General features: G+C 45.1%; 1 protein-coding gene and 2 long non-coding RNA genes across 3 annotated transcripts in view; 2 read left to right on the forward strand and 1 right to left on the reverse strand.

Annotated features, from left to right (window-relative positions):
* Positions 1-8,130, forward strand: part of LOC135422023 (uncharacterized) — a 66,824-nt gene extending 58,694 nt beyond the window's left edge. The window contains exons 2-3 of the long non-coding RNA XR_010434285.1: positions 5,590-5,709; positions 7,839-8,130. This is a non-coding gene — a long non-coding RNA (uncharacterized LOC135422023). The remainder of the gene's footprint in view (positions 1-5,589; positions 5,710-7,838) is intronic.
* LOC135422022 (uncharacterized) lies at positions 4,672-9,576 on the reverse strand. The gene is made up of 3 exons (XR_010434284.1): positions 9,331-9,576; positions 9,067-9,238; positions 4,672-5,044 (listed from the first exon to the last, which is right to left on the reverse strand). It is a non-coding gene; the product is annotated as an uncharacterized LOC135422022 (long non-coding RNA).
* Positions 8,513-24,869, forward strand: WFDC1 (WAP four-disulfide core domain 1). The gene is made up of 8 exons (XM_064670964.1): positions 8,513-8,805; positions 8,977-9,262; positions 15,789-15,984; positions 17,468-17,551; positions 19,216-19,356; positions 20,358-20,399; positions 21,250-21,324; positions 22,130-24,869. Exons 1-7 carry the CDS (start codon positions 8,768-8,770, stop codon positions 21,306-21,308), a joined length of 846 nt encoding a protein of 281 aa, XP_064527034.1. The 5' UTR covers positions 8,513-8,767; the 3' UTR covers positions 21,309-21,324; positions 22,130-24,869.
* The last annotated feature ends 428 nt before the right edge of the window (positions 24,870-25,297 follow it).

A 25,297-nucleotide genomic window follows, 5' to 3' on the forward strand; every position in this document is an offset into this window, starting at 1 on the left:
GAACAACCTTTAGAATATCTTCCAACCCAAACCAGTCTGTGGTTCTATGATGTGGTTCCATCACTTTTTGAGGGGACAGGCTAGAGGGGCATGAACAAACAAGAAACATGCTGGAGATTTAAGTTTATGCATATGTAAACATATAGAACTATGTAGATACATAAAAAGATTTATCTTTATATAACATAAACATAACATTATATAGCTCCGTTATATAATACACAATATTTAACAAGAACATTGATCCAAAACTGAAATAAACATTTTCCAGCATATAAAGTTCCCATGGGGAATGGCACAAGCAGCTGTGTCCTGCCGAGCTGGGAGTGTACTCCCAGGAGAGTTAGAGGTGTGACTGTCCTCTGTAGGACCTCAGCACTCAGGTCTGAAATACAGTCTGGATTTAGTGCTGCTTTTAATCTCTGCCTGGTGCTAACAGGATGCTTAGAGAGCTTTTGCTCTGTGCTTAGCTAACAACACCCAGCCTCCTCTGCTCAAGCATGGAAACCAATTGCTTGAGTCCCTGCACAAAATTCAAACCACTGACTTTGTGGCAGAGGTGTTCCTGTTTCTCATGCTCTTCTTCTCCCACATGTCCCCAAGCTTTTCTGTTCTCCTCTCTCCCTGATTGCCCAAATGGTTTTGTGCAGCTGCACAGGAGTGGAACATGACAGAGAATGCAAAGCACTGCTTGTGGCTGAGGTACAGCTTGCCCAGAGGACCTGCAGGATCCCCTTTATGTCAGGAATGGGAAACACTGTAATAGGCAACATCTGTGGCAAAATGCAAGTTACTGTCACCCGAAAAATGAGTGGCTCACTGGAGGACAAAAAGCTTCCCGTTAAAGAGACACTATTCAGATGGAAAGTTCTGTGTTCAGATAAAAGGTGGAAATTCTCCATGTGTCTCTCCCAGCCTGCTGAAGGATTCAGAAGGAATTCAGCTGGAATACTAAACCTCTGCTGTTCAGGACCTCACACAGAGACACAAGGGGAGGAAACCCCTTCTATTATACTTCTCCTGGTGCCTTCAAAAAACCAAGCTATGTCTGACTGCTAAAACAAGTCCCTTGCTGAGCTGAGGAATGAAATTGGCCAAGATAGAAGCTATAAGCTGCCTCCTCTTAATTAGGGGTACACACATCAAAAAAGGACATTACCTGAGCTCTCTTGTGTTTTCCTGCCACACCAAACCTTGCAGATGCTGTCTGTCTGCCCAGAGGCACGTGTGCATGTCAGGAAGCTGTTTGGGGAACTTTCTTGCAGGAATTTTTTTCTTTGTAATGCCAGTTTTGCATCTCTTGATTTCCTATTTTGAAATGGTATCTAATTATATTTATGCCCAAGCCAAGAGAAGTTTCAAAACAATGCAAGGATGGAAGCCAGAGTCTGAGCTCTGTCTGGGCACCAGGAGACAGTGGGGAATGAGATCCAGAGATTTTGGAGACAAGGGAGCCTGTATATCCCCTTCAGACCAGGCAGGTGATGGAAACACATGTGCTGACATCCAGACACTCTGCTGAAGGACTTAAAGGGAACACTTCCAGATAAGCCCAATCTGCAACAAGTCTGCTTACTGCTGTCTATCTTCAACCAGCTGTAGATAAGACTTTTATCAAGAGGTCAAAGGCAAGTGGGATTTTCTATGGCTTGTTTAACCCTCCACCTTGGATAAGAGAAGACAAGAAAAACTATCTGCCTTCCCATAGCAAACTCCTTAAGAGCAATGGTGTGATACAGCAAATGCGACTCAGGCTCCAAAATCCTCGGATCTCTTTTAAGAAATTCTGGGGCAACATTACTGACTGCAAATCCTAAAATCCCTGTATGAGCTGCAGGGATGCTCCCTGCCCAGCCAAGTCCCTGCAGGGGCTGGGGCTGTGCTGTGGTGGAAGCACAGCTCAAGGTGCACGTCAGCAGCTATTCCGGAGAGCTCTGACAGCCTCAGAGCTGACGGAAGCAGCTGGAGTTACTTCAGAGCTCTAAAGACATTTCCCTCGTGGCTGGGCCTGGGATATCACTTGGTGTCCTTGCCAGAGGGCTCACGGTCTCAGAGCAGCAGAGTGAAAGGAGTTCACTTGTAATAGGATGTGGGATGTGGAGGTGAAAGGTTTCCTAAAGGAAATCCTACGCAAGCACGGTGCTGATACACATCTGGCCCTTCATCTGACTTGTGCAGTGTTTGCAGGTGCCACTGATAGGCACTTGATCTATGAATTTGCTATTTCTGGATGTAGGCAGGACACTTTTTTTATGGGAAACCATCTGTCTCTGGGGCTACAGGCAGGCAGAGCTCCAGCTCGGAGAGGTCCAGCCCCAAAACTAAACTGCCTGACCCTGGCCAATTCTTTGTGGATCAGTGCAGGGAATCAGCCACCAAATAACCCCTGTTTCAGTGTCATGTAAAATTGGGAATTTGTAAAGGCACATGCCTTTTAGCTGGTTTTATTGGTGCCCATTCTGACATGACTGCATGGTCCCTGGCTCTGACTTGTGCTTTGCCATGGCCCAAGCAAGATATCCCATGTCCTACACTTCTTGGGAGCCCCTGGAGCACAGTTCACCTATTTTAAGGCTGTGGTCCCCAAGAGCCTGGCTCAGGGAATCAACCTGGCTGCTGTGCAGAACATGGTAAAGTCTGTAAAATCCCTGTGAATCCACAGACAGAAAAACTTCCCATATCCTTCATTTTAGGGTGAAATCTGATCTCCAGGGAGATTTCTCTGAGGTTTCCAGTCTGTGACTGGATTCTCTCAGCAGTCACAGTGTGAGAACTTCACAGAACATCCCACCCCCCATCCAAAACAAGCAGCAACTCCCACTGGCCTGAGGGAAAGGATCCCTGCTCCCCTCAGCCCCTCCAACCTCCTCTCCTGCCTCTGTGAGGGGACATCAACTGCTCACAGAAGCCTCTTTGGAGACAAAAGACTTTGGGACAACAATGTCCCAGAGGGAAGCGGCACAAGGGAGGGTGTGGGCAAGAACCACAGCCCTGGCAGTCCCACCCAGAGGAATTGTTTGGGATTCACAGTGGTGTCCCCAGGGCACCCGGCAGTGCAGCAGAGGCACGGCTGCACCCACAGGAGAGCCTCTCCCCCAGGCAGGGAACCATTCTGCCCCTTAATAGGATGTTTTGATCATGCAGTCGAAGACTTCCTGGTAACTCTGTTAGTGGGATGCAGAGCTCGTGCGAGCGCTTCCCTAATTACATTCATCTGCTTAATTTATACCTCATATCCAATAAAGCTGGTTAAAAGTAGAGCCACTTTATATTCTTCTTTACAGGCCTTTCCAAATGGTCAGGGGCCACTTAACACTGACCTCTGCCAGGCTTTTCAAGGGCTTGAGGCCAGGTGCTTAAAGAGAATCACCTGTCTGTGTTTTGAATTGCTTTTGATCTTTTACTTCATTCTATAAATTCCCAGTGGAGTTCGCTGGTAGCAAACATCTGGCACAGTTTTCCTTGCTCAGGGAAGGAATGAGTCCATACTGAAACCCCAGATTTGGTGTCTTCCTGTAGGGCTGGCCATAAAATAACCCTCTGGGTGAGGGGGTGTATTATCTGCACCCTTCAAGAGATGCTGCAGGTTCTTTATATGTTTATTATCAGATTCACCCATCTGGATGGGCACATAAGGGACTCCTTTTCCCAATAGTCCATGCAGGGAACAATCCCAATCTACTGGATTAGGCAAGTTAAAAAGTAGCAATTATAGTATTGCTGCTTTAGGATATCTTACCCAAAGCAAAGGTTGGAGGGGTCACCACACAGGTACAAGTGGTGCTATCCATCATTGCTGGGGAGCCCAGCGCTTCCTAGAGGTTTCCCTGGATTTCACGTGGCAGGTTGTCATGATTTAATGGCATGGTTAGCTGAGGGAAGCTGAATCAGGGCTGTGATTCTTTATTTGCTTATATTCACAACAAAAGCACTCTGGATTTACTTGGGGTTTTTTCCTGATTTCCTAAAAGTGAGTGGAAGTCTGGGAGGTGAGCCCCCAGGGCTGAGCCTTCACAAGGCAGCCAGAGGAGCAGGGAGGAGCATTAGGTTGTTTTTTAGTCACTGTGATCAGGGGAAGTTGTTCTCCTGATCCACAAGAAGCCCTGGGAAGTGCTCTGTCACCCTTTGATGATCCCAGCACACACCTGTAGGTCTTCCCCAGGCCACACAAGCCCCATTCCCAAGTGGTACATCAGGTAGGACCTCTCAGGCAGGAGGTGGGGGGAGGCAAAGCAGCCACAACCTTTCCTTCCCACTGGATCAGATAATATCAACAATTCCTAACCTGCTTAACTCCCAGAAAACCACTGCCCTTTGCTGTTGGCAGCAGAACCTGTACAGAGCTGGCAAGGAAACAGTCCCTGAATAAAGAATTGCAGCAACCCCTGGCATGAAGGTGCTGTGATTATATCCAGCTAAAATGAGTCACCTCGTGCTGCTGGAGTGGAGTGCTCTGAAGAAACTCTCTCTTTGACACAATCTTTCCTTAAAAGTCAGATCTTTCCTCTGGGAAAGGGGAAGTCTTGACTTAGGCTGACCCACCTTGGTTTTGGCTAGAGAAAGACATTTTTCCTTGGCTGTACAAAACGCTCCGTGACTTTCACTCAGAACCTCCCTGAGAACATTTTTAAAAAAAACATTATTTCAATCATTCTAATCAGGCAGCACGAGTCCTGGTCCCAAAAAAACGATTTTATTGCTGTAGCCTGATAAAATGCCTGTCCCTTCATTCAGATACATCTTCCTCCCTGTAACAAATGACGCTGAGGGTTTCACAGCTCCTGAGGAGATGCTCAAGTCTCACCCGTGTTCTTGCACTGTCATCTGACAGCAATTTATGTTACTGCAGGATTTGCCTTATTGAAACCACTTGTGGAATGGGAGTTCACAGAGATTCATGCCCAGAGGATGACTCCTTGCTCAGTGATGATGTATGAAGCAATCTCACTCAAAATCCTTGAAGGTAGCGGGAATTTGGTGTGAGGAGCTGCACCACAAATCTTGAAGCAGAGAAATCTTGACTTAGTGATGTTCTGTGGGTTCCCTGGACAAGCACATATTAAAATACCATTTTATTATGAATGAACACAACCAAGCACACTGTAAACTTTCACTGAGAGGAAATTTGCTGACTGCTTGGTTCACACAGGTTTTGCACCTGGCCAAATGTGTTGCTTAGGTGTGGCTTTGCACTTGGCAGTTAATTTTTTTCTCTTCCTTGTAATAGTTGCTTTTAAATCATCATACATCATTGCATACTCAGCATCTGAAGTAACACATCTCAAAAACCTGCTTACTTGTAAATTTTAAATTTCTAATTATTGCCAGTGTCTGTGCTTGTAAGAATTTGTGGCTGATGCCTATAATTTCTTCATAAGCTGCTAAGAATGCTTTATACAAATAGTTGGAGTCATAAACCTGCTGAGAATTGCTTTGTTAGACAAGAAATTCTTCAGAAAGTCAAAGTTGCTTCTCTTCTTTTTTGTCAGAATGGGCCATTCAAAAGTGAACTTGGTAAGACATGAACTGCCCTTTGATGGGAGAAAGGCACCTCCATAACTGAGGGAACTGAATTCTCTCTTGTTTCAGGTGTTCACTGGGCACAAAATGGGAGGACAATGTGGATATGAATGGGCTAAAGCTGTCCTGCACTTGTCCTGTGACAACACAGCCCTGCCAGGGACTGCCAAGAGGAATATCCAGAAAAAGGTGAGAAATATATTCTTTCCAATAGTGCTAAGAAAGTTTTTCTTAATCCTATAAAAATATGTAAAACCCCTTGCCTAGTTCCCAAGGCAGACTGGAGGTAGAAGGATGTGAGGAATGGAAATGGGTGGCATGAAGAATTCCCGACTGAATAGGAGTGCAGAGCATGGAAGCACAGAGCCCTGGCCCAGGCTGGGCTGGTACAACCCTTCCAGTTTGGTTGTGCAGTTGGAAGAAGGTCTAATTTCAGCAGATCACTCACTCTGGGCCTAAGTTTCCCCAGCTGTTGGTAGGGATAATCCAGCCCAGGCATTACATGCCTGCTGGTAAGATGAAATAGTTGTGTGCAGGAGGAGTTATAGTGTTATAAGTGTCATAACATCAACTTTCATTTTTATGTGAAGACCATGACCAGCTGTTGAGTTTTAGTCCAGCAGAATTCTCACTGCTTTGGTGTACAACCCATGAACTGTAAGGCACAGACCCTGGTTTTTCCCAGATAAATGTCAAAGCTCTATATCTGCCAAGAGAAAAGCCAGTAAATGGTGTCTGAAGTAGCTATTAATCTTTAGAATTAGTTGCTCCAAGTCCAGATTTCAAGTATATGAAACATCAAGAAATGAAATTAAATTAGGGAGATTTATTGTGAACAGCTGTTTCACGCAGGTTTGGGTTCCAGCAAGAGCCCAGACAAGTGAAATATCAGCACAAAGACATAAATTAAGTAGGAATACTCTAAGGAAAAATCTTGTTTATTCTGTGCAAGCGGCCATGTCATTTGTCACCTTCCAGCACAGGAGTCAGGACATGGGTGGGAGCTTCTGGTTGTGCCTGAGAGATGCTTTATCAAATTACAGGTATTAATATTGCAAAAAACAGGGGAGATTGCTTTTTAAAGGTAATTGAAAGCATTCTGTTGTGTCAGACAAAGTTCTCTGAGCAACAAAAAACAAAGTCACAGGTTGAAGTCTTACGGCAGTGATACGTTCTTCTCTGGATGTACTGAAGCTCTGTGGGTGTGCCTTTCACTAATTCCAGCACAGCTGCTGATTTCAAATGGGGTTTGGATGAGATTTAGGTGGAGATGACAGTGCCCTGCAGGTGCTGAGCTCTGTCTCCATCCCACGGACACACTTCAGCCACTAAGGAGTCACTTTGCCATAGGCTGACCCATGAGAAAACCTAAGAGAAGACAGCCTGAGGGAAATGACCTGTTTAAAGGAAAATTTGGATAAATACTCTTTTAAATGTGACTACAGCTCTGGCAGAGAGGAGAACTGGCAGGGTGGTACTGGCAGGGACCTGGAGCTGTGCTTTCTGCTGAGGCAATCTCAGCACCCTGGGGGAGGGTCACGAAGCCTCTGTGGCACAAAAGGCTCTCCAGCCCAAATGCACACTCCCTGTCCCCTTCCACGCCTGAAATAACTGTTCCATGGGGTCACCTCAAATCCTGGCAGTTCCCCCAAACCCTGCTCAGAGCTTAGGGAATAACTGACATGTCATTGCAGGAGCAACCCAAGGATCAAGCAGCGATGAAGATTGCACAGACACAGAGTGATATACAGTTATTGTATCTCCATGGGATCTCCTCTCAGACACTTGCCATCAGGACTCCTTAGGGCATCCACAGGCCATGCAGAGCTAAGGCACCTGTTCTGCTGTCCCACTGGGGCCTCCTTGTACTGCTGCAGCTGTGAAGGAGATGACCCTCCCTCAGTTTAACTCTTCATTCTCTTTCCCCACCCCTCTACTTCCCCCACTCAACAGTAAACCCTGCTTGACTTTACCTCCTAACTAAATTCCCTGGCATAAGCTGAACAGGTTTTGTTGCTAAGAAGCTTTTTACAGTGCAGAGATACAGACAGAACTCTCCCAAAGCACAGGTGCTGCTGGAAACCCTGTAAACACCTGAACTATAAACAAACCAAACATATTCCCTTAAATGCAGAGCTTTTCAAACCACACTTTACTCTCTTTCCAAGTTCCCAACACCGTATTCTGGCAAACTGGGAGATGAAATCCTTTGGCTACCACCTACATGCAGGTATTGGATCAAAGTGGGATCAAAGTGACTTGCCACTGCTTTCAGGTATATGGAAGAATTGGAAGAATTTTTTTGTGTTTGTCCACAGGGTGTAACAGTCCTCTGCAGAATCATTTGAGAGTAAATATAGAATAAATCCAATGGATCCAGCAAGCCTCCACTCTGCTCAGCAGGACTGCATAGAGTAAACTGAAGGCAAGCAGGGGCTGGTGCCTGTATCTCCACTGGCTTTGTGGTTCCATTTCTTCCTTCATTCAGACAGAGGCTGGACAAGCTGCTGGAGGAGAAATTCAGAGGGAACGATAAAATAAACAGCCCCTACATTTGGCTCAGCAAGCCCTGAACAACACTCCTGAATGTTTACATATAAAGGTATATACATTCATACGTACATATATACACACAGGAGTAACAGTTGCCTTGTTCTCATACTTTCTCTTCAGCACCTGCCTCTGCCTCCGTCCCAGGCAGGATGCTGGGATGCTTCCAGCCTGACTTCATGAGTCCATTCTTGTCCTTCAGACACGTGGGTGCCTCAGTGTCCATGGAGTTATCTGAAACCCCACGTCCACTCCTTCCGTCCCTCCCATTGTCAGGCACAGCCTGACTCATGTCCCCTTCCTTGCTTTCTATTTGGTCATGTCATTTCTAAACCACCTTCCTTCCCTATTCCCCACCCATGCACATGGATTTGTTTTTTCATAGTGGCCACATCTTCCCCTTCTTCAAAACCATTTGCAGAGCACTAACGTCAAGTTGGTCTAATTAAAGCCCCTTAAAGCACGTTTATCGTGTCTTTAAGTCATTTCCTTCCAGCCACCTCCAGATGAAGTTATCACTTTGTCAAAACATGATGCAAACCCACGGCTCGGGGCACGGTGGGAAGCACACAAAAGGAGAGCCCAGTCCCTCGGCACGTTTGGGTGAGCTGTTTGCTAAAAGCTGCCGAGCCCACCCCTCCAAGACCTTTATTTCCCCCTGCGGCAGCTGTCATCTGATCCCACGCTTTGGCTTTGAATGGGGCTCTCTGAGGATGCCAGATGTCGGGAACAAAGGTCTAAAAATAATCTTTCCAAGTAATCTTCCCATCTATCATTCAAGGAGAGCATGTGCTTTGTGTGAACATGTGAGCCGAGAACCTGATCTAACTTAAAGAAGTTCAACAGCAGCTCCTGACTTCTGCCTGTGGGCTCCTTTTTTTTTAATTTTTTTTTTTTTTTTCCCAGAAGCTGCGCAGGGAAAAGCGGCTCTCGGCAGCGCTCAGCCCTCGCTCTCCTCCCTCCCCGGCTCCCTCCCTCCTTGCCAAGACTCCGAACCGCCTGGATCCCGAGAGCCGGGCTCCTTGCTGGATCTCTCCTTGGGAAGATGCGTTCCGGGTTGCTACCAGAGATGCATTTCTGTAAGAAGATCTTCGCTGTAGCCCTGTGTGTCTTAGTTTTGCTGCCGGATTCGGGCGGTGCAAGGACCCTCTGGAAGCGCGCTCTGCATCTGAAAATGACGGAGAAATACGATGTGAGTAAGGCTGGGGGGATTTTAGGGGGAGCCGGGTGTGCTCCCCGTGAAAGGGGAGTTTTCCTTACATGTGTGTATCGTTTTAGAATAAGGAGTGTTTGGATCCGCAGGCAGGCTCTTCACAAAAGGGAATCATTAAGTTTGCCAGGCTGGAGGGAACTTTTGCCACCTAGCTGCTGCGGTGGGAAGCTTGGGAAGCACGCTGGGAGAAGGGAGAGGGCATTGCTGTGGCATCGTCACCGCTTTTCCAAAAAACTTCCCAGGGCAGCAAGGGAAGCGTGGCTGGGGAGAAGGGGGATGCAAAACCTGCGTATCTGGGGATAGATTTCGTGGAAAGAAGATAATGTGATTTATTGCTTAGAGCGGGGAGGAGCGTTCCCTGCCCAGGTGCTCCACTGCCTTTTGGGGTAATTTTGGGTAAATGTCTCCAGCTCCCAGCGATACTGTGAGTACAGGGATGGTGGCATTGCCCACGGTTTTGTAAATATTGGAGCACAGAGACTTCCATGCCCATCACCTTAAAGGGTGTAGGGAGATGATCTGAGAAATCCACTCCCGTGGCTGTGCCTTGCCTGGCACGTTCAGAGGGAGCAGAGCTCCCCTCTGCTGCCCACAGCCTGGCAGACACTCAGTGGCACCATCTGTCCCTGCCCACTTTTGGCAGACTTTGTAGGATTCTGAGCTTCCAAATCTGCAGTGGTACTTGGAGCAGCAGTGCTGGATTTGGAATTGAAGCAGCAACCAGTTACTGTAAGAAGAGGCAATGGTGGTGCTAGGTTTTGTTCTGGTGTGTCTGGGCCAAAAGACTGCTTAGAAATGGCCATGGGGAAAATTGAAATTAAAAAAAAATAAAATAAAAATGAAAAAAAAAATTGTTTGACAGCTTGACTTTCAAGACCTGCTGTATATAAAGGGGAAAAAAGAATCTGAAATTTTGACTTAATCCACTAAATTCCCCTTTTAAGCCAGAACTGACCCAAGGCTTCTGCCCCTTGTATCACTTCAGTGGAAGCCCCAGCCAGTCAGGTCTGATTGCATCTTCCAGAATTGCATGTGCATAAACAGTATCTTGATGTCACATGTGGATTTCTCCATCAATTTTCCCCAGCTCTTAATTTAAAAAGAATGTTTTCATGCCCATGACTTCTAGAATGATGTTTGGGGATGGCTACATTTGGTTTGTGCAATTGCTGACTCAGAAGTGTGACACCCCCGATGAATGAACTGAAATACTGTCTTGATTCCTTGAAATATTGCAGAAAACATGGTGTTAATATTTGAAAGGCACCTCAGTATTTGGCAAGAAATTATCTTCATTGTATCCATTCTTGGAGACAGAGTATCATCTGGTTTGCACTTCAATTGAAATATGATGCTGTGGAGAGCTGTGTTTCCTGCAAAATTACTCACTGGAAAGTGTATTTATTCGTATGTTCTTCTGCCATATTTTGATGTGAATCTCAAATTCAATAGGAACTAAGGAGTAAATGACCCAGAGAGATAGTACAGGAGTAGGACAGGAATTTACATGTTGATCTTCAGATAAGGAGCCCTGTAGAGGCAAAGCCCGCTCCCCTCAGGATATATCCTCCTCTTTCAACCTGCAGTTCTTCAAAGGACTGTTTTTCCTGGCAGACATGAATCCAGGTGCTACTGATCTGGCAAGCTCAGCTAGAATTGCTTATATTGACAGGGACATTTGTCTAGGGGAAACAGAAAATGCTTTTTATTCCCCCTTCTGCTCAAACCCTTGTAAGGAGGGAGGTGTCTGGTCTCCATCCTCTTACCCACCAAGAGCATGTTTTGGCAGCCCCTCTGCTTTCTCAGAGAGATGCTTTCTGTCCTACCAAATGCTGTATGTTCCCTGCAGTTGGAGAATCAGAGGCTGGAGGTGGAAGAGCTGATTTGTGAGTCACTTGGATAGAGGGATAACAGATGGAGGTGCTTTTGGCAGCACGGAGCCATATGGGAGATGGGCCACAGACACCCCCGTGGGACCCCTGGAAGGACACAGGCCTGAGGGGAGGGGGCAGGGAGAGTTTTGTCTGAGTCCAAAATATCTGAGTCTACAGCAGGAGGAATGTATCCACAAAAATCCTGGATGCAGAATGAGGAGCAGGTGTGGTGAGGAGGAGCTGGCCAGGAGAATTTCATCAGGTGCCTGGCAAGGGTGTTGGTTGGCAAGGAGGGGTCAAGTGGGAATGGAAGGAAGAAAGAGGGACATCAGTGAGAAGAAAAACCTGACAGTCACAGTGGGATGAAGGAAGAGAAGGAGGGCTGGGCTTCCAGCTTTTACGATCTGGGCTTCCAGGTTTTAGCTAATCCGTGTATTTTACAGCCAGAGGGACACTTATCAAGTTTAGTGATTTGCAGCTGCTGTTCTGCTGCCCCCACACAGTCCATAGGCTGTTCCCAAAGGACAGAGGGAGGCAGCTACCTCAGAGTGGGCTTCAATTCATTATAAGGCACCCACATGTCCATTGGAAAAAATGACCAGTCTGGATTTTATTCCATTGTCAACTGCATCAAGTGTTTGAGAAAAATTTCCAGCCTTCTTTTAAAGTTTTCCAGAAATGAAGAATTCTTCACAGCTGCTGGTAATGCTCTTCCAACAATTTATTTACCCTCCAGCTAGCTGTCATAAATCAACACTGAGGTCAGCACACCTCCTGGGAGATTTCTGTCCCACGTATCCTCAGAGCAACCTATGAGCAGAGCAGCCTCAGCCTCCCCTTTGGGACTTGCAGGCACACAAGTCTTGCACAAAATTCCCTGCTTTCCAGTCCTTTAGTCACTATTGGGCATCTTCTTTAACTTTGCAACAATTTTCCAGTACTGCAAACACCAGCACCAAAATGACTAACCCAGAGTCAGTAGCAGGAGAATATTATTCCTGCTGTTTTGGTCTTATCCTTCAGATTATTTAACCTGCCTTCAGTTTGATATTTGCAACTTTGATCACCAATGATCTGTGATTTTCCAGGTCTTTAATAGAAATACTGGAGGATTCTAAATTCCTCCTGGCTGTGTATTTTTTTCCAGAGGAGAGGTGGTTTATGGGCAGTGTTTGGGAATACCTGCCAGGGACAGACCTGGTGATGGGAGGCTGAAATAAAGCCCACGTGTTGTCTCGGGGGTGTCCATGCAGAATATGAATTAACAGAGAATTGTGCTTTGACACAAGCTCAGGGACCTGTTTCAGGCACAAATAATAGAACAGATCTGGGATTTTTTGGAGGCAAATTGTGATTCCATCGAGGTTTTTCCTCATCTTTGCTGACCTTCAGGTCTCCTCAGCTGAACTCTGAACGTTTCCCCTTACTTCATTTCTGGATATTATCATTAAAATGATTTAATAAGTCTCCCTGGGAAACTGCAATTTGCCTCCTGCATTGAAAAATATTTGTAAAGGAAGAAATTTTTATTGTTGTCACAATCTACAAAAAAACATAAATCTGACTCTGCTCAGAGCCAAACTGTGAATCCTGGAGAGCTTTTAAAAAACCTTGTGACCCAAACCTGGAGACATCCTTAACCAGGTTATTTTGGGAGTGAGGGAATCCTGTTTTCCTTTGGGATGACTTATGCACATATAAACCAGGGGCATTGGTTTTATTAGATTAAAAGTACAGAATATTTTTTGCCCACAAGGTTTTTAAAGAAATGGGTTCTGAGCAATAGGTGACCAGAGAAAATGGGCAGGGAGGTCAGGAGGTCCAAAGTTATTTGGCTGGAGCTGTTATATTGTTCCCAAACGGAAATTTCATTCATGGAGCCAGCTGTTCATTGCAATTTTGGCTTCTTGGTTTCTGAATCATCTGTGAATCAACTGCAGTAATTGTTTGAGGGTTTTTTTCATGTGACCATTATTTGCCAGTATTATTTTGGTCAAATATCCATCTGCAGCTGACCTTTCAAATAGAATAGTAAACTGTGACCTTCTAGGATGAACAGTTCCTCCAACAGAGAAACCTGTTCACTGTTTGGAACTGCACAGATTTACTGTTAAATGCTCCCTTATATCCGAAAATTACATTTGGTCCAAGCATTTTCTCTATTCAAAATCCAACAACACCAAAAAAAGGTGTATTTTCAATATCTTCCATTCAGACACGTTATTTCAAAGCTGGAGTGTTTGCGGCTTTTGAGGAATGGAATCATGTGAGAGCTTGCACCTTCAGCATGGAAAACACCATCAAAATTAGGAAATCTTTTTTTTTTTTTTTTAAATCTATTTTATGGTTCAAACAGCCTATCAGTTCCAGGGGAAAGGACATCTCAGAAGGGCTTTTGAGCAGTTTCTTGGTGACTGAATGGAAACAGTTGAACTTGATAATGTTACGAGTCTTTTCCAACCTTAATGATTCTATGAAACAACTAAGAAAAAAGCTAAGAAAATTGTTTATTGATATTGGGAACAGGGCAGCAGGCTGTCATTCACAGAAATATTAGGAATTCTCTGTCTCTCACACACAGACACACACACATTCTCTACATTAGACTATCCCAAGGGAGTGAAGAAGATCTTGTTTTCACCATTATGAATCATTAATTGCTGCTTGGACGCACAGCAGAGCCCCTGTGGACCAGATCAATCCCCAGGCCTGCTGGGGCCTCTCCTAGGATGGTTTTTTGGAGAATACATATGGGAACATGCTATTTTGCAAAGGCCCACGTGCTCCAAAGGAGCCGTTGGGAGGTTTCAGCACTGAGGATGGAGCAGCAAGTAAATACAGAGGGGTGTTAGTCTGACCTCAGGTTTCTCCACAGCCTGATGGTGAAATTTCCTACAGAAACCTCAGGGACAGTTGCACCACTTTGTTTCTTGGAATAACAACCCCAGTTGCTCATCACTGATTTCTTACCATAACAGTGATTAGGCCAAGTATATATATATATATATATATATATATATATATTTGTGTGTGTGTGTGTGTATATATATAAAACTCTTAAACTCACAGCCTGCTCATGAGGTTATTGCAGTGCTCACTTTGTGCCTCTGGCTTGATGCTGATCTCTTTCAAAGGTGCAAATCCAGAATCCACATTTTGACTTTATTAGTGCTTGTTAATGGTCGTTAACAAATCTGGTTGCCCTGAGTACTTTATGCTGCGCTGGGGAGCTGAGCTCGAGCCCAGAGATGAGGGGCTGAGGCACAGGTGAGAAAGGAGTGGGCTGGGGTGATTCACCTCTCCATCAGACAGACTTAGCTCCTTGCTGAAATTCCACCAGTGTCAATAATATTTGAATGGTGCTGCTTATAAATGTTTCTGGTAAAAACTTGTGTCTGTTAATCCACTTTAAATCTCCCTCGTCCCTTTGGTGTGCAATGAGCAGCTCAGCTCCTTTCTGCTGCAGTCCTACACAGCCTCATTTTCTTTGAGACTAAGCCTCACCCCCACAGATCTCACACAGAGCATCTCATGTTTTAGAAATGGTTTCTAATTTAACAACCCAGAGTCCCACAGTAGATAAGCTTGAAAGGCTACCCTATCAATTCTGGTCCAGAAGAAGGTGATGAAGGTACAAGGAGCCCATTGAGGAGATAGATGTTACCAGGGATATTTGCTCCATGTCCCATTTGTAAACATAACCCCAAAACAATTCAGTGCCATCACTTCCACTGCTTTGCTATCAAAGTGTTTTGTGTCCTCATCATGAGGATGCCTGGAGTCTTTCTTTCTGCTTCCCAGACAAGCCTAAAAGGCTTTTAAGGATTTATTTTTAACCTCCTAATTTTCATTGCAATGATCTCAATTACAAAATGAGTTCCACACAATAATTTAGTGGTTTGGTGTTTCCAAAGCAGAGTGCTGCAGACAGCTGGAGGAGCCAAATGGTTAATTCCCCTCTCTAGCAAATACTTGAAAAACTGCTTTGAAATTCTTTCCTGTGCTTCAGCTGATGTCTTAAAATCTATATTATATAAGATTTTAGTATAGCTTGTTAGTACTTTTAGCTTGCTAAGTACCTTTGTGCAGGATTTCTGGAAGTGCTGTTTGGCATTCTTTGTTAAGAATTTCAACAAACAAGGGATTTCAAGGGGGTAAAGAGTTTTCTACCTGTAAAATATGCTGAGAAACAGACATAACACCTGATATAACCAGACTAGAGCAATGTAGAAGCCTTGAAACCATTCCAGAAGGCGTGATACTGTGCCAAAGACCAAGAAACAAGATGAGGAAGACGAAGCCAAGTGGTCCTTGGGACCACCGATTCAAATTCAGGAGGCGTGTCTGAGGGTGGGATGATGGGATGGACAGTTTTGGAAGTGGGTGTAACAGATGAGGTAGTGTCCAAATATTGTAATTAGATGACAGTATAAAGTTGTAGCAACTATATAGTTCAACATTCACACTTTGGAAAACATTCCTGCTGCAAGAAACAAGCGCTTTTTGCTTTCTGATGCCCAACAAGAGCCTTAGAGAGCTATTTTCCGGCTATTTTCAGGCCTCACAGCTGACGGGGATGTTCGGTGTCCACCCTTATGCCAAACCTGATTTCCTTTTCTTCTCTTTGCAAGGATTATGAGTACCCTCTTCATTCTCACAGTTCCCACTACCAGAAGAACGACCGCTGTCCCCCCCCGCCGCAGACCCTCCCTGAGCGCGCCTGCGAGGTGCCGAGCTGCCGCTCCGACTCCGAGTGCGAGCGGCACAAACGCTGCTGCTACAACGGCTGCATCTACGCCTGCCTGGAGTCTGTGCAGCCCCCACCAGGTAGAGTGGTGCCTGATGCCTTAAAAATTCACGTTGTGTAAGGTTTTGGTACAACTCCTTGGCAATTTTAGCGCGCCGAGCAACCGCGGCGCGAGATTTCCGGAAACGCTGTTTAACGTTCCTCGTCAGGGATTTCAGTAGGCAGAAGGTTTTAGGAAGGTGGAGAGCTGCTTGTCTGTAGAAGTGTGTAAGAAAGAGCCATGACAGAGTCACATCACTCGACATAAGTAATCAAAACTACCCAGAGGCCTCGAAGCCATTTCAAGGAGGACAGAGATGACAAGGAAGACAAAGATAAAGATGAAGGGGTGGTCGCTTTAGGATCACCGCCTCAAATTCAGGACGTGTGTCAGGGGTGTGGTGAAGGTGGTAGTGTAGGAGGGGTGGTTTGGGAAGTGGGTGTAACAGATGATGTAATGTCTAGATATTACAGTATAAAAACTGTAGAACCTCTGTGATTCAGGGATGTACTTTGGAAGTGATTCTCACGCCCCCCACGTGCTGTAAATAAAGGAGTGCTTTTTGCTTTCTAATACTCAAAGGAGTTTTAGAGAGTTATTTTTTAGCTTTTTAGGCATCAGGCCCCTGAACAAACTGAGAAACATGCAGAACTGGTGGTGGTCATCCCTACGTGCGTGGGGTGTTGGGTGGGAGGCCTGGTTTGGGTGTGAGCTGAGGATGAAGCTTCAGTTCCACACTTCTGATTTCTGGGGTGATTGCTGAGTCAAAAAATCACCTAAGGCCAGCTAGTGTTGCAAATTTCCATCAGCTTGGATTGTAGAAGTCACTCATGGCTAGTTCTTTTCCTGGCATGACATATTCCATTCCCTATCCCTGGAAGTGTTCAAGGCCAGGCTGGATGGGGCTTGGAGCAACCTGATCTAGTGGGATGTGTCCCTGCCTATGGCAGGGGTTTGGAATGAGATGATCTTTAAGGTCCTTTCCAACCCAAACAATTCTATAATTGTATGTTTTCCATATTCTTGGAATGGGCTGCCCAGGGAGATGGTGGAGTCACCACCCCTGGAAGTACTGAAAAAGAGACTGGACGTGGCACTTACTGCCATGGTCTGGTTGAAAAGGTGATGTTGGGTCAAAGATTGGACTCGATGATCTCAGAGGTCTTTTCCAACCTAGTTGATTCTGTGATTCTATTCAGGAAAATAAGGAATCCCAATCCGAATTAGTGCTCACAGCAGTGAGGCAGCCACCTCATCATTCCCCTTGCCATGGGAAGGGAGGATGGGAAGCAACAGCTGTTTTAGCCTTCGTGATACCAGGCTCTTGTGGCCCTGGACAACATATTGTCTCTCCTGCCACTGGGACAACAAGAGCATGAATATAAGTCAAAATCAAATCCATCCTACAGGAGCCTGGCAGCTTCATCACAGGCTCTTGGAGGAAATCCATGACTTTTCCATAACCCTGTGCCCCATGCCTATTCCATCTCGACTCTGTGGTTTCTTGTTTCTGTCTTCCACAGTCTTAGACTGGTTGGTGCAGCCCAAACCCCGCTGGCTGGGAGGAAATGGGTGGCTTTTGGATGGCCCAGAGGAAGTCTTACAAGGTACAGTACATTTCACTGTCTTCTCTGTGATATCAGGAATTATACAAAGGCACTGGACAAGATATTCCTCATGCACGGGGCTTTCCAGGGATGCTGATCTGCTGGAGCTGCTGGAATTTGTCTGGTGTTTCCATAGGAATAACACTGTGTGGTGCTGGGGGCTGGTTTCTGGTGCAGTAAATAAATTCTCTTTATGGATATGGATTATCCATCAGAGCACTAGGAATGCTCCAGGGAAGTGGACTTGTACCCATTCTTCAAATAATTAGAAATATATCTTTCTTTTAGAAAAAGGCTTTGTCATCATTTTCTGCCAGCTTCCTGATAGACTGTGGGTGCACTCAGATTAGGAGATCCTTTAATCCAGAGTGGCCTCATCACACAGATGCCTTGGGCTGGGGCTGGGGCTCCTGGATCTGGAGGCTGCTTTGGACAGGAGCTCTGGCAAACTGCTGCAGAGTTGTGTCAAGCTGACATGGAGCTGGAGCAGCCAAGCTTGGGGGCTGCTAATGAGATTGGGCTTCTCAGGTTAATTCCATAGGGAAAGGTGTTTTAATTAATGTTTTCTCAATGCCTCAAGTTGAAACAGAGTGCAGTGGTGGGAAGAGAGATTTTCTTCTATGAGTCATCCCCATATGTATGAATACCTGAAATTCCTGATTTTTTCATGAAAAAGGTATTCCAGCTTTTGATCAACTTTAGTCAGACACAGGTAGTGCCAATAAATTACCCTCTTTGGTCTTACACAGATGGTATCAGACTCACCCAGCCTCGACTCTCATCTATTATGGAAACTCCACGTTCTTGAAGAGAAAATTCTGCCTCCAGCTCATTGGAGCTGCACTGCTAGAAATAAGATAAAATAGGTTCCTCCTCATCCATCCTTGTCATGCTTATATTATTTGTTCTTATCTTAACACCTTCATCTCAGCTTCAGGGGGTAATTAGGGAAATAAGAGCCATCAGTCACAGCATGAGAATTACAGCAGAGGCCCTTGAAATTAAAACCCTGCAAATGAAAGGGTGGAGTGTCCCTGCATAGTCTGTACATTTAATGGCCACAAACACTGCCTGGGCCCTGCTTTACTTTCCCATTCTGCTCTGCACTTGCTGGATATCCAGGGTCAGGGAGATTAAAGCCTGGGTTTGGGACAGGGGGTGGCACTGCCTTACCCCATGAGTCACACCTGAGGTTTAGATTCCCCAGGTAGTGGGTGTGGAGCACAGAGCAGCACACTGGCAGCTTCCTGGTCACGTTTTCCTAATCCCTCACCCAGCCCAAAGCCTGGCTGGAACAGACTCATCCCTGCTGGGAGGGAATAGCTGCATTGAGTGGGAGCAGGGTGGGCAGCGTTGGGTGGTCTCCAGCACCCTCCAGCCTCACACAGACCCTGCCCAACAGGCTGTGGGAGGCTGTTGTTGCAGGTAATGGGGCTGACCTGCACTCCCTGTGTCAGGATACACATCAGCTTTGGTGCAAGGTGTGAACTGGATCACCTGCCCTGACAGGATTCCTTGGAGGTGTCAGCCCCGTGGTACTCCAGCATGGAAGGAGTCTGAGGTCCTGCCTGGCAGGAGGTGCAGGAGGAGGGGCTGTGTTGGCACATTTTGGTTCCCCCTGGGTGTTAAAGCCCTGGTTTGTGACCTGCAGGCTTCTCTTGCAGCCGAGGCCTGCAGCACCACCGAGGATGGGGATGAGCCCCTGCACTGCCCCACGGGCTACGAGTGCCACATCATCAACCCGGGCAACACGGCCGAGGGCATCCCAAACAGGGGCCAGTGCATCAAACTCCGTGGAAACCCAGGTCAGTGGGCTGGAAATCCCCCTCCCTCTCTTCAGTGCACACTGATGTTTGCATGACAGAACAAGAAAGGAAGGGAGCAGGACACCAGGACACCCGTGTCCTCTGGCATTGTGTGAGCAGAGCAAGTAGTGATCTGCAGGTGCCATTACTGCACAGCACAAAAAATAGAAATATTTATGTATTACTGCACACTTAAGTCAGAAATGAGTTTCAAATTCCAGTTTTGACTTCTGATTTTGCTTTCTGTGTCCAAAATATTATTCCCTTTATTCTGCTGACACGTTTGTGCAATAGAGGAACTTACGTAGGCCAAGGGATTTTCCAGGAAAGCTCAAAACATGTCTGGGTGTGTGTAACTTCAGTGAAGAGTAGAACATATGTCTGCAATGGGCTACAAGTCAACTCAGTGTAGACACTTGAGGCACAAGTTTTGCCTTTTTTTCACTGCAAAAACAGGGGAAGCATCAAATCAGATCTTTGAGCTGATTCCATAACAGGAGTTTTGATCATTTCTCTTATAACTTCTCCTTTATTAACATCCATAGTAACCAATACAATATAGAACTACAGGTGTCCTAGACATGAAGGATTTCTGAGAGCTTAAATAATTATACAAATGGCAAACAGAACAACCTAGCTGGAACTTGAATTATGTAAAATGCTAATACGTGGCCTGAAATGTTACCCAAATTTTATTTTTTTGGGGAAAGCCTGTGATTCCTTGACTTGTAGCTACCAAAAATGTTATAACATGCAAGTGGCTAGCAATTCCCACTCCTGTGGCAAGTGAGTTGTGTCCACATAGCTCAACAATCTAAACAGCTCTAGAAGAATTTATAGCAGCCCACAGTACTCCAGCTACAGAGACCTTTCACCGTCCTCATTGTGAGGTTATTATTTCCATATCTACAACTTCTCTCTGCTGTACATAAAAGGCCAGAGTTTAACACAAAGAATGAAGGCTGACTGTGTATATTTGCATTATGTACCTTCTTTTTCAGATGGACACAACCTGAGGCATAAGTATTACAAGGAATATTTTGGTAAGCTGTTGGCATGAAATGTTTGCTATTATAAAGCTTAATAGGTCTTGCAATGCTTACAAGGAATCTGCTATTTATGAAATGAAAGTTTGCATGTAGCAAAAAGAGATTCTTTAGCCTCAACTCTCTATGCCTTGGGCAGAAGATCTTATTTTAAGATCTGCAGGGACCAAGGTGTGGATTCTGGAGAATCAGAATCTCCGGCTGTGCCGGAATGTGTTAAATGGTGCAGCCTCTTGCCACAGCTTCCCACCCAGGGGGTGGGAAACACACAATCCAATAACGTTTTGTTATTTTTAAGTATATTTTTGGAGCTTTGCTCATGGCCCAGGACTCTGTGCAGCTGAACACAGAACTCTTGTCAAAAACTTTAGCCACTGTCCTGCATCGTGGTATGTGACAAGAGATGAGTGAGCCCAGTGAATCAGTCCCTTGGTGTGACCTGCAGCCATGAGGGGTGCCAGGTCCCTCTCACAAAATGATAGATCTGTGTCCCAAAGAAAGCAAAAGCATCTTCCAGGTGATCTCTTTCCTCATGGCTTCAAAGCTCCTGCTTTCTGCTCACTCTTGGATCTAGAGGGGGACAGTCACATCAGATTGGAAGTGACATTCAGGTGTAACTAGAGAACACCTTTGGTATGATAAGATTTACAAACAGCCACGTTTGGCCAGTTTGGCTGATAAAACTAGGAAAGGATTTCCCTTCCTCTGTTCCAGTGTGGGCAGTCACAGCTCTCCAAGAGAACTGCTAAATAATGAGACCACCAGAACTGTACTGCTGAGAGGATCTTGAGGAAACCTTTAACACAGACTAACTTAAAATCTTATTTTGCTGGTATTTCCTTTACAGGGAGCAATTCCAACAATGTGGTTGGCTATGTGAAAAACCAGCAGAAGCATTTGGGCTAATCCAAGGTGTGCCTGGGTAAGTGTCCTGTGAATAAAGGGGGAGCTGGGTGGAAATAGTTGGTGCTTGGTATGAAATTATTTAAAGCAATGGTTGTTTGAGGGTGAAATCACCTCTCATCAAAATGCTGGTGCAAGTTCAGCACCTTGAAACTCTGTACAGGTGCACATCTCAGCTCCATGAAACATTCTCATTTCACAAGATGCACCCCATTTCTTTGAAGAACCTTTGCCTTGTGGGTGTTTAGAGGATGGAGTGGGATGAAGATGAAAAATAAATGCTGCAAAATGTGGGCCCTAAGTCTTTAAACTTTCTGTTTAAGGACTTCTTCTAATGTAGGTGTAACTGCTCGTGCAGGACAAATCAAAAACCTATTTATTCTGGACTGACTCCAGTAAGGGTCAGTTTTGCAAATACTTCAGCACAGAGGTGAATTTGAGGGGTAGTTTCATGTGTGTGAACAGTTGGGTCGACCAGTGTGACCCACTCACTTGAGTAAAGGTACATTTATCTGGCCAGAGCCAAGCCAACAGCAAAAGCTCCAACCATCTTATCAGGCTTGAATTAGGAAAGAATGAAAATACTTATTATACCAAAGGTTGTGCCCCAAGATGGTTTTCTAAACACTTTCAGCTTCACTTTAAAACTAACTTGAGCTTAAGTGGGAGTTATGAAAACAAAGCAGCCCAGTGTGTCCCTCTGTACCCACGTCAGGCTGGCTGTTAAGATTACTCACCTACTTAAGGACAAGTTCTGTGCAAACATCCCAGGATGGATAAATATTTTAATTCCTCTTTTTTTTCTTTGTTTGATTTTCACCCAGCTGGACCCCTCTGTCAAGGAATGCTTTACCCAGCAGTTTTCTGTTTCGGAAGAACTCTGGTCCCAAATCTCCACGAGCACATCTGCCCATCACTGATAAAAGACTTCAAGGAACAGGATGAGTCTAAATTTTAACCTATCAGGAGGGGGAGAAATGTGATCCCCTGAAGGAAACCACACTGTTTTTATCAGCTGCCCTTCTCCAAATGGAATGTAAATGCCTCCAAGGGATCCCTGTAAGGCACAGTGCCGTTGTCAGGCTGCTGGCACAGAGCTGTGCCCTTTATGTGCTTGTTGTGTCACCAATTCAGATTTCATGACCATGAACGAAACTCAATTTTAAAACAATGAAGTGACATCAGATTTTTACCTAATTATCATATCTAAGTTGCATTAAAATAGGTAAGACTAGGGAGGCTCTCTGGATCAAACCCAGTGCCTGCCTCTCTTCAACAACTGCTTTAAATAAGCCTTTTTATAAGCTTAAAATTCAGAGAAACCTGCAAGTTTCTTCTTTTCCTATTTATATCTATGTTTTGCCAGGTTTGACATCCACTCTACAAGACTAAACTTGAAGTCTTAAGAATTTGAGGAAGTCTGAGCCAGGAGCAAAACAGTTTTATAATTTCTTTTTTTAAGTTACCTTCCTTTAGCTTCTCAGTCTGGTAAGCTGCAGATCAAGAGCTAATAACAGAACAGATCTCTTTCTACAATATCTAAGCAGCCACATGTGTGTGCCATACTTTGTAAGTTGCTGGTTTTAGCCAGCACAGATAATAGTCACAAAATATGTGGGTTTGTACCTGCAAAACCTCAGCAAAAGGGCTGAAGTCTGGATTATTTGTTGAATGGACTAGAAAAGCAAATTCAGGATAAATTTGTGTGATGAAAAGGATTGTCTGGCAGATGGACCACTGCTCCTTAGAAGTCCTGTACCTTTATGTTGACTTCCATAAATCCTTAAGATCAAGTTATTCGTATTTGGGCTGTTCAGCTTCTTTTAGCTGTTTAGCACTACAAAATGGAAAACACATTTTTCTATTAATATTCTCCTGTTCTGTGGCAGTTCTAAAGGGACATTTGCATTTATTGTGACAAATCTGCCAGAGTTGCTGGGCAGAAGAAGCCACATTTCCTCCCTGTTTTATTACATGTCTCCATCTGCGTGCATGAAATTAGCATTTTAATTTGCAGCGTAGTAGCAGTGTGTACAAATACCCAAATCACAAATGCAAGTGCCTGCTTCCACTCACAAAACACAGGAGGTTTTTTTTTTTTCTACTCACAAAGTGGTTTAAGCCAAAGCCAAGATTCCTATAAAACACTTTGCATGTAACATTTGCAGCTGGAGAGATGGAAGATGCCAAGCTGCTCTTCTGTTTCCTATCATGAACAGGCACAGCCCTCAGTGCTTTACAGAGCAGAGGAACAGCTGAAGGGCTTCACATTTTCCTAAACATCTTCCTTTGTTGATCTCCATTCACTTCTTTGAGCCTTTTTTAAGGTGTTAGATGTTAAATGCAACACAATATTCAGACAGAGGTATTTCTAGAATTTTATCAAATACAACTTCTTAATTCCTGCTCACCACTTCATGTATATCTTAATTCCTGCTCAAAGAGAGCAGTCATAGAACTATAGAATGATGGAATGGTTTGGGCTGGGAGGGAGCTTAAAGCTCATTTAGTTCCATCCCCCTGTCATGGACAGGGATACCACCCACTAGATCAGGTTGCTCAGGGCCCCATCAACACTTGATAGTTCCAATCTCAATTTAGGCCAGAAACTTGCTATTTATCTTACTGCAGCCTTGCTCCTCAGTGTTGCTCAGTGAAATGGATTGATTTTGTTCAGCATTTTTTCAGGAAAAAATCAAATTCTGATTAAATGGGCAAAGCCCTTCAGTCATCGCTGCTAAGCCCCAAAGACGAAATATCAAATTGTTCTATTTTAAACTAAAAATTTCAGTGTCTAAAACCTTGTGAGGATCTAGTTGAAAAAACCTGTGTTGAGCATTAACAAATTTCAAAGATTAAAACTTCAAATCTCAACCTAATCTTTCAAAGCAGCCAAAAATATGCTTAATTTGAGTGGACACAGTCACTTCAGTGTCTGCTTTTTTGTAGCTGCAGAAGCACATTCCTGACCACCTGGGTGGGATGGTGCAGGTGTTTTCTGCTTGCAAAAGGGATTTTTAAAAAAGGAAAATTGACAAATCAGTAATTTCTTGGTGAATTTCTGTTTACTGGGTGTTATCAAAGCCATCACCCTTTCTCGTGGTGCTACAATTCTTGTTGTTTTTTTTTTTCATTTTGATTCAAGTTATTAATTGTCAAGCTCAGCAACAAAAGCCACAGAAGAGACTTGTCCAAGTGCCGTGTTTTCAACACTGACATCCATCACACACTGAAATGAAAACACAGACCAAGTGGGTTGTCCTCAGCTTGTCTTCTCTCCAAAGACAAATGTTTTAACAGCAGTTAAACCAGTCCCGTGCAGCACAGTAGGAAATCACTGTTGTAGGTTGTTTTTAACGTTTCCATGTACACTTTACAGCATGTTTGGTGCTATAATAAACTTGCCAGGTGTCACTGTGTGCTAGCAATGCCCATGGCCCCCCTGATCCTTGGGGATCTGGGCAGCCCCAGGCAGCTCCTCCCTGGTTTGTGCCCCCCGTGCTCAGACGTGTCCCGGCTCTGCCGCTTCGGTGCTCAATAAAAAGTGACCAGTCTATTTTTCAACCCTGCCTGGTTTCACTTGGGTCTTCTTGGCATACACTGAGCTTCAAACAATGAAAAAAGGGACAAATATTTTATATTTTAGTTGTTGGGGGAGGCTCAGATAGCGGAGGCGCAAGGAGGCAGAAGTCATTCTGTCCACTGGAAGGGAGGGGACAGACCCCCAAAACACACCCACCAGCCCTGTCCCCTCTCAGAGGGGCCACCTTTGTAGGTCAGACCCTCAGCTCTTGTCACCTGCATGCCTACTGCCAAAGAGGATGGACAAGACTGTAAAGAGGCTGGAGATGATGTCCCAAGGAGAAGGTGACCCTTTGGTCTCACCAGGCACTGTCCTTGTTGGCTCAGTGCTGTTGGTCACTGCTGGCTGGGTCTCAGCTGCCAGCTCAGGGGATTTGGGCTGCACAAGCAGCTCCTCAGGCAGCTTTGCA

This window comes from Pseudopipra pipra, chromosome 14 (assembly GCF_036250125.1).
Source record: "Pseudopipra pipra isolate bDixPip1 chromosome 14, bDixPip1.hap1, whole genome shotgun sequence".
NCBI classification, from domain to species: Eukaryota; Metazoa; Chordata; class Aves; order Passeriformes; family Pipridae; genus Pseudopipra; species Pseudopipra pipra.

What these genes read in the sequence shown, in the direction of transcription:
- WFDC1 (XM_064670964.1), top strand. Translation starts at nt 8,768, where the DNA reads ATGGGGCTCTCTGAGGATGCCAGATGTCGGGAACAAAG. An exon ending in GCCAGATGTCGGGAACAAAG is followed by an intron (nt 8,806 to 8,976) that starts GTCTAAAAATAA and finishes TTTTTTTCCCAG; the next exon opens with AAGCTGCGCAGGGAAAAGCG. An exon ending in AAATGACGGAGAAATACGAT is followed by an intron (nt 9,263 to 15,788) that starts GTGAGTAAGGCT and finishes TCTCTTTGCAAG; the next exon opens with GATTATGAGTACCCTCTTCA.